Source organism: Pollachius pollachius, assembly GCF_949987615.1.
Source record: "Pollachius pollachius genome assembly, chromosome: 6".
In the NCBI taxonomy this organism is placed as follows: Eukaryota; Metazoa; Chordata; class Actinopteri; order Gadiformes; family Gadidae; genus Pollachius; species Pollachius pollachius.
This window is the reverse complement of record NC_136939.1, coordinates 499542-508251: the sequence shown is the minus strand read 5'-3', so window position 1 is coordinate 508251 and position 8710 is coordinate 499542. Positions and strand designations below refer to the sequence as shown.

Genomic DNA, 8710 nt, shown 5'->3' with positions numbered 1-8710 from the left:
AGATATTAATACCAGAACCATGCAGGCCATAGTCCATTATTGGATTTTAGTCCATTATTGAATGGATATATGATCAATGATCAATATCTTCTCTGATAGCCGTTGTTTACCACCCTTATAACTCAATACTATAACCACTCATTAAGAGATAAACATTTAGTGTATTATTGTGAAACGTTCAGAATGCTGCTTCAAATGTCCTGCGTCACACAGTGTCCCTAACCCCCGAGTGAGAGTGGATGGGCCGGTCCGGTGATGGGCCGGTCCGGTGATGGGCCGGTCCGGTGATGGGCCGGTCCGGTGGTGGGCCGGTCCGGTGGTGGGCCGGTCCGGTGGGCGGGGCTATGCTGTCCCCTCCTCAGGGGCCTCGGCCACCTGGTTCATCATGAAGAAGCTGAGCACCGGCTCTACATACTGCATGACCGTCTCCTTCACCCCCTTCTCCAGCAGGTAGCCCTCAGTCTCCACCTCCGTGTTCTCCTGCCCCGCCACCGCCTCCATGGAGGTCTGAAGGAGGCGCAGGCTCACCAGCACAGACGCCTAGAGGAGGAGGAGAGAGGAGGGGAGGAGAGAGGAGAGGGGGAGAGGAGAGGAGGAGAGGAGAGAGGAGAGGAGGAGAGGAGGAGAGGAGGAGGAGAGGAGAGAGGAGAGGAGGAGAGAGGAGAGGAGGAGAGAGGAGGAGAGGAGAGAGGAGAGGAGGAGAGGAGGGGAGGAGGAGAGAGGAGAGAGGAGAGGAGGGGAGAAGGGAGGAGAGGAGAGAGAAGGAGAGGAGAGGGGGAGAGGAGAAGAGAGGGTAGGAGAGGAGGAGAGAGGAGAGAGGAGAGAAGAGAGGAGAGGAGGAGAGGAGGGGAGGAGGAGAGGAGGAGAGGAGAGAGGAGAGGAGGAGAGGGGAGGAGGAGAGGAGAGAGGAGAGGAGGAGAGGAGGAGAGGAGGAGAGGGGAGGAGAGGAGAGAGGAGAGAGGAGAGGAGGAGAGGGGAGGAGGAGAGGAGAGAGGAGAGGAGGAGAGGGGGAGAGGAGAGGAGAGAGGAGAGGAGGAGAGGAGGGAGGAGAGGAGATAGGAGGAGAGGAGAGGGGGAGAGGAGAGAGGAGAGGAGGAGAGGTGGAGAGGAGGAGAGGGGAGGAGAGGAGAGAGGAGAGGAGGAGAAAGGTTAGGAGAGAAGAAGAGGAGAGAGGAGAGGAGGAGAGGAGGGGAGGAGGAGAGTAGAGGAGGAGAGGAGGAGAGGGGGAAAGGAGAGGAGGAGAGGAGGAGAGGAGAGAGGAGAGGAGGAGAGGAGGGAGGAGAGGAGAGAGGAGGAGAGGAGAGGGGGAGAGGAGAAGAGAGGGTAGGAGAGGAGGGGAGGGGAGAGAGGAGAGAAGGAGAGGAGAGAGGAGAGGGTAGGAGAGGAGGGGAGGAGGAGAGAGGAGAGAGGAGAGGAGGAGAGGGGAGGAGAGGAGGAGAGGAGGAGAGGAGGGGAGGAGGAGAGAGGAGACAGGAGAGAGGAGAGGAGGAGAGGGGAGGAGAGGAGAGGAGGAGAGAGCAGAGAGAGAGAGATGAATCACATGATATGATGTCACATGACATGATATTATGTCATGTCCATATTAGGTACCATACTATGTGATAGGACATCATACAATATAATATGAAACAGTACGACACAATATCAGGTAGCCCGATCAAAGTGAGACAGCTGTCTGGGAATGGAGCCCCCCCCCTCACCTGCAGCATGAAGACGGACATGACCCCCGCCCCGATGCTGTTCATCAGCCCCATGTAGTAGTGCACCAGCGCCTCGCGGCAGCCCCGCACGTACAGGTTGAGCTCCTCCGTCTGGTGCTCGTAGGAGTAGTGGGCCGAGTTGTTGGTGATCTGGGTCTGGATGCACGGCCGCGGGGAGGCGGGGTTACAGCAGCTGAACGGGACCGCGTCCAGCAGGTAGCGGCCGTCCACGTTGCTCTTGATACGGCTGGGGGGGGAGGGGGGAGACACAGGGGGGGAGGGGGGAGACACGGGGGGGAGGGGGGAGACACAGGGAGGAGACACAGGGGGGGAGGGGGGAGACACAGGGGGGAGACACAGGGGGGAGGGGGGAGACACAGGGGGAAGGAGGGAGACACATGGGGGGAGGGGGGAGACACAGGGGGGAGGGGGGAGACACGGGGGGGAGGGGGGAGACACGGGGGGGAGGGGGGAGACACAGGGGGGTAGGGGGGAGACACAGGGAGGAGACACAGGGGGGGAGGGGGGAGACACAGGGGGGGAGGGGGGAGACACAGGGGGGAGACACAGGGGGGAGACACAGGGGGGAGACACAGGGGGGAGGGGGAGACACATGGGGGGAGGGGGGAGACACAGGGGGGGAGGGGGGAGACACAGGGGGGGAGAGGGGGGTGGGGGGAGACACAGGGGGGAGACACAGGGGGGAGGGGGGAGACACAGGGGGGCAGAGGGGGGAGGGGGGCGACACAGGGGGGAGACACGGGGGGGAGGGGGGAGACACGGGGGGGAGGGGGGAGACACAGGGGGAAGGGGGGGAGACACAGGGGGTGAGGGAGGGAGAGGGGGGAAACAGTGGGGGGGAGGGGGGAGACACAGGGGGGGAGGGGGAGGGGGCGACACAGGTGGGAGACACAGGGGAGGAGAGGGGTGACAAGGGGGGGAGAGGGGGGAAACATGGGGGGAGACACAGGGGGGAGGGGGGAGACACAGGGGGGAGACACAGGGGGAGGGTGGAGACACAGGGAGGAGACACAGGGGGGCGAGGGGGGGAAGGGGGGAGACACGGGGGGGAGGGGGGACACAGGGAGGGGGAGACAGGGGAAGACACAGGGGGGAGATGGAAGGGGGTGTAGTTGGTCATCAGGAGAACTGTCCAGAGTGCAGGAGGACCCTCACCCTGACCCTGACCCTGACCCTGACCCTGACCCTCACCCTGACCCTGACCCTGACCCTCACCCTGACCCTGACCCTCACCCTGACCCTGACCCTGACCCTCACCCTGACCCTGACCCTGACCCTGACCCTCACCCTGACCCTGACCCTGACCCTGACCCTGACCCTGACCCTCACCCTGACCCTGACCCTGACCCTGACCCTGACCCTGACCCTCACCCTGACCCTGACCCTGACCCTGACCCTCACCCTGACCCTGACCCTGACCCTGACCCTCACCCTGACCCTGACCCTGACCCTGACCTTCACCCTGACCCTCACCCTGACCCTGACCCTCACCCTGACCCTGACCCTGACCCTGACCCTCACCCTGACCCTGACCCTGACCCTGACCCTGACCCTCACCCTGACCCTCACCCTGACCCTGACCCTGACCCTCACCCTGACCCTCACCCTGACCCTGACCCTGACCCTGACCCTCACCCTGACCCTGACCCTCACCCTGACCCTGACCCTGACCCTGACCCTCACCCTGACCCTGACCCTGACCCTGACCCTGACCCTGACCCTGACCCTCACCCTGACCCTCACCCTGACCCTGACCCTGACCCTCACCCTGACCCTGACCCTGACCCTGACCCTGACCCTCACCCTGACCCTGACCCTGACCCTCACCCTGACCCTCACCCTGACCCCCCCTCCAGTCTGATTCAGGGGGAGCCCTTGATTCTTAATTCATTCAGCTGAAGCCAACGATTCTGATGTTTTCTTCATTTCCTCCCTGTTTTCTATTACTAGCCTTATATTTATAAATATATTTAGCCTTTATGTATTAATTACAGAATATGATGAGATGTATGATATTATACAGAATATGATATGATGTGTGATAGGGTACAGTATAGTATGTGATGTGTGATAGGGTACAGTATAGTATGTGATGTGTGATAGGGTACAGTATAGTATGTGATGTGTGATAGGGTACAGTATAGTATGTGATGTGTGATAGGGTACAGTATAGTATGTGATGTGTGATAGGGTACAGTATAGTATGTGATGTGTGATAGGGTACAGTATAGTATGTGATGTGTGATAGGGTACAGAATATGAATTGTGACGTAGATCACTCTGATATCATATGATAATGTAACATTAATGATCTATGAAATTATATGGGATATGTAACATTAATGATATATTAAATGATATGTGATGTTACAGTACTGATCTATAACATGTGACATGATGTTACAGTACTGATGATCTATAACATGTGACATGATGTTACAGTAATGATCTGTAACATGTGAAATGATGTTACAGTAATGATCTATAACATGTGACATGATGTTGCAGTAATGATCTATAACATGATGTTACAGTTCTGATCTATAACATGTGACATGATGTTACAGTAATGATCTATAACATGTGAAATTATGTTACAGTAATGATCTATAACATGATGTTACAATAATGATCTATAACATGTGACATGATGTTACAGTAATGATCTATAACATGATGTTACAGTAATGATCTATAACATGTGACATGATGTTACAGTAATGACCTATAACATGTGAAATGATGTTACAGTAATGATCTATAACATGATGTTACAGTAATGATCTATAACATGTGACATGATGTTACAGTAATGACCTATAACATGTGACATGATGTTACAGTACTGATCTATAACATGATGTTACATTACTGATCTATAACATGTGACATGATGTTACAGTAATGATCTATAACATGTGACATGATGTTACAGTACTGATCTATAACATGATGTTACAGTACTGATCTATAACATGTTACATGATGTTACAGTAATGATCTATAACATGTGACATGATGTTACAGTGATGATCTATAACATGTGACATGATGTTACAGTAATGATCTATAACATGTGACATGATGTTACAGTACTGATCTATAACATGATGTTACAGTACTGATCTATAACATGTTACATGATGTTACAGTAATGATCTATAACATGTGACATGATGTTACAGTGATGATCTATAACATGTGACATGATGTTACAGTAATGATCTATAACATGTGACATGATGTTACAGTACTGATCTATAACATGATGTTACAGTACTGATCTATAACATGTGACATGATGTTACAGTAATGATCTATAACATGTGACATGATGTTACAGTAATGACCTATAACATGTGACATGATGTTACAGTAATGATCTATAACATGTGAAATGATGTTACAGTATCGTGTCACGGTGCAGGACTTACTCCTTGACCTCCTTGGAGCTGAAGTCCAGGTAACGGTTGCTGATCCACTGGACTTCGAACCAGTCCCTGAAGTCGGTGTTCCCGCAGCACTGGAAGTCCATCTGCAGCCGGTCGATGGTCTGCTTCTGGAAGCAGCGGCCGGGCGTGTCGGTGTCCTTGTAGAAGCGGATGCCGTTCTTCAGGCCGATCTTCAGCGAGGCTTCCAGGTTGCCCTTCATGGCGTAGCTCATGATGACGGCCAGCAGCATGAGGGCGGTGAAGAAGGACGCCACGCCAAAGTAGGGCTTCAGGACGTTCTTCCAGCGGGGGAAGCGCGCCACGTCCAGCGCGTCCTGGCAGATACGCCCCGCAAAGTAGTTGATGGCGAGGGAGGCCAGACCCGTCACCATCAGGGTGTTGGGCACTGCGTGGATCTCTGTGTTGTCCATCACCTGGACGGGAGAGAGGAGGAGGAGGAGGAGATGAGATAGGGGGAGAGGAGAGGAGGAGGAGGAGAGGAGAGGAGGAGGAAATGAGAGAGGAGGAGAGGAGGAGGAGAGGGGAGGAGGAGAGGAGAGGAGAGGAGGAATAAATTAGAGAGGAGAGGAGAGGAAGAGGAGAGGAGAGAGAGGGAGAGGAGAGAGAGAAGAGAGGAGGAGATGAGACAGGAGAGAGGAGGAGAGGAGAGGAAAGGAGGAGGGGGAGGAGAGGAGAGAGGAGGAGAGGAGGAGGGGGAGGAGAGGGGAGGAGAGGAGAGAGGAGGAAAGGAGAGGAGGAGAGGAGAGGAGAGGAGGAGATGAGACAGGAGAGAGGAGAAAGGAGGAGAGGAGAGAGGAGGAGAGGAGAGGAGAGGAGAGGAGGTGGTGGGGGTGGAGAGGGTGGAGGTAGAGACGGTGGGTTGGAGGTGGAGGGGGTGGTGTTAAAGGTGTAATAGAGGAAGAGGTAGAAATATGTCAAATGGACTAACAAAGTATAAATTGCTACTAAAGTACATTAACTGTAAAAATAGAAAATGTGCATCTCCTTCTGCTCTGTACTGCTTTGGACAGGGCTGAATATTATCAACGTAAAGTACTGCTGCAATCGCTACCCCAACCCTAACCCTGAAGCTCAGGAACACGAGAGCCTGGTAAAGTACAGAAGGCGGTCAGCATCAACTTAATAGAAACTAAACTAACATTTGTGCAGAAGGAACATCCTGGTTGACCACCAGGGCACACCGTGACAAAGAACTTAGCTGGGTTTTTTGTTTGTCCCAGTAAACCATTTTGACATTTGCATTGAAGTTTAGAGAATGTTAGGATGGTCGCAAAGAATTAGCCAAAGCTATTGATAAAAAACAGTAAGATATATGCAATGCAAAGGCACGAGATGATTTAAGATGAGTAAACCTACAAAACTTCTCAGGGTTTCTCAGAACCCTGTTTCTCTGACAGGAGAATGTTTTCACCATTCATCTTTCAACTGCCAGCTAATGGGCGAATAAAATGTACATTTTGCTTTAAATGATTGATTGACTCATTCCCAGGCCGGTAGGGTTAGGGTTAGGGTTAGGGTTAGGGTTAGGGTTAGGTTAGGTAAGGTTAGGGTTAGGGTTAGGTAAGGTTAGGTAAGGTTAGGGTTAGGTTAGGGTTAGGGTTAGGTAAGGTTAGGTAAGGTTGAACCTCCACTGATTAGAAAATGATTCCTTTGATGTTTGACGGGTGCAGGAAATAATAGCACCCATTGTTATCAAGCTTCTCCATTAGGCAGGACGCAATACACCCTGACTCCTCCCTGACTCCTCCTCCCCTAACACCTCCCCCCTGACTCCTTCCCCTGACTCCTCCTCCCTGACTCCTCCCCTGACTCCCCCTCCCCTAACACCTCCTCCCCTGACTCCTCCTCCCTGACTCCTCCCCCTAAACACCTCCTCCCTGAACTCCTCCCCTAACTCCTCCCTAACTGCTCCTCCCTGACTCCTCCTCCCCTGACTCCTCCTCCCTGACTCCTCCCCTAACTCCTCCCTAACTCCTCCTCCCTGACTCCTGCCCTAACTCCTCCTCCCTGACACCTTCTCCCTGACTCCTCCTCCCTGACTCCTCCACCCTGACTCCTCCCCTAACACCCTCCTCCCTGATTCCTCCTCCACTAACACCCCCCTCCACTGACTCCTCCTCCACTAACACCTCCTCCACCGACACCCTCCTCCTTTCTGAGGAGAACATCACCATCTGACTCCCCCCTGACTCCTTCTCCCCTGACACCTCCCCTGACTCCTCCTCCCCTGACTCCTCCTCCCCTGACTCCTCCTCCCCTGACTCCTCCTCCTGTCTGAGGAGGAGGTGTTCCAGGAGAGCTGTCCCTGGCCGTCCCATATCACGGTGTGATGGAACTTGGTTTGGTTTGGATTGAGAAGTGATGCTAGATTTATTTTAACATATATTTTAAACCTATGTTCCATTTTTTCCCATATTATCGTGCTTTATGTTTAAAGCTGCACTATGCTTCTCTCTGACTAAGGCTGTCACTTCAGAATACAAAATAATCAAATGTTCTGCTCTTTTCTCCACTCAACAAAGTACAGCCACAGTTCCACTTTGTTCAATTCCATGTTCTGCTTATGGAAGACAATGAGCCACTCCAGCCTCTGCAACGCCCTCCTCCTCCTCCTCCTCCTCCTCCTCCCCCTGCTCCTCTCCTCCTCCTCCTCCTCCTCCCCCTCCTCCCTCCTCCTCCCTCCTTCTCCTCCCCTCCACCTCCTCTTCCTCCTCCTCCTCCTCCTACCTCAGCCCCCCCTCTTTCCTCCTCCTCCTCCTCTTCCTACCTCCCTCCTTCTCCTCCCCCTCCTCCTCCTCCTCCTCTCCTCCCCCCTCCTTCCTCCTCCTTCTCCTCCCCTCCTCCTCCTCCTCCTCTTCCTCCTCCCTCCTCCTCCTACCTCAGCCCCCCTCCTTCCTCCTCCTCCTCCTCTTCCTACCTCCTCCTTCTCCTCCCCCTCCCTCCTCCTCCTCCTCCCCCCCTCCTTCCTCCTCCTCCTCCTCCTCCCCCTCCTTCTCCTCCCCCTCCTCCTCCTCCTCCTCCTCCTACCTCAGCCCTCCGACGGAGCTCCGTCTTCAGGAGGCAGCCCAGGGCGAAGGTGAGGGCACCTGCCACCGTGGCCAGCCAGGACAGCAGCCACAAACCCTGGGCCAGCTTCACCCTCTTCTCGGAAGGGAACTTCATCTTCATCACCACCATGGTGCCGGTTGCAGCGGGGGGGTAGGGGGAGGAGAGCGAGGAGCAGGAGGAGGGCTAGGTCTGTGGAGCAAAACAGAACGGAGTGGTAACGGTAATCCATACGCCGGGACGGAACAACGTCCAAAAGGGTTACAGAGCGCAACCCCTAAAAACATCCAACAAAAAGATTACATTGAGCAAAAAGTAGGAGATAGAAGTGCAGGGAAAACCAGAACAAAGCCAACAAACAAAGCCTTTGTCCACCTCAGAGGAATTACTCTGTGCTTTATCGCTCAATTAATAATGCTTAATTAACCTTTTTTGTTGCCCCAAAAAGTGCCAATAAAGGCTGAAAAGGGGGGTCTCGCTAGAAGCGCCGTT

General features: G+C 53.7%; 1 protein-coding gene across 1 annotated transcript; it reads right to left on the bottom strand.

Moving 5' to 3' along the window:
- Positions 1 to 342: 342 nt before the first annotated feature.
- On the bottom strand, positions 343 to 8350 carry rom1a (retinal outer segment membrane protein 1a; the record flags this gene model as incomplete). Its single annotated transcript, XM_079738964.1, has 4 exons — positions 343 to 540; positions 1701 to 1947; positions 5156 to 5586; positions 8201 to 8350. 4 exons carry the CDS (start codon positions 8348 to 8350, stop codon positions 343 to 345), a joined length of 1026 nt encoding a protein of 341 aa, XP_079595090.1.
- Positions 8351 to 8710: the final 360 nt, after the last annotated feature.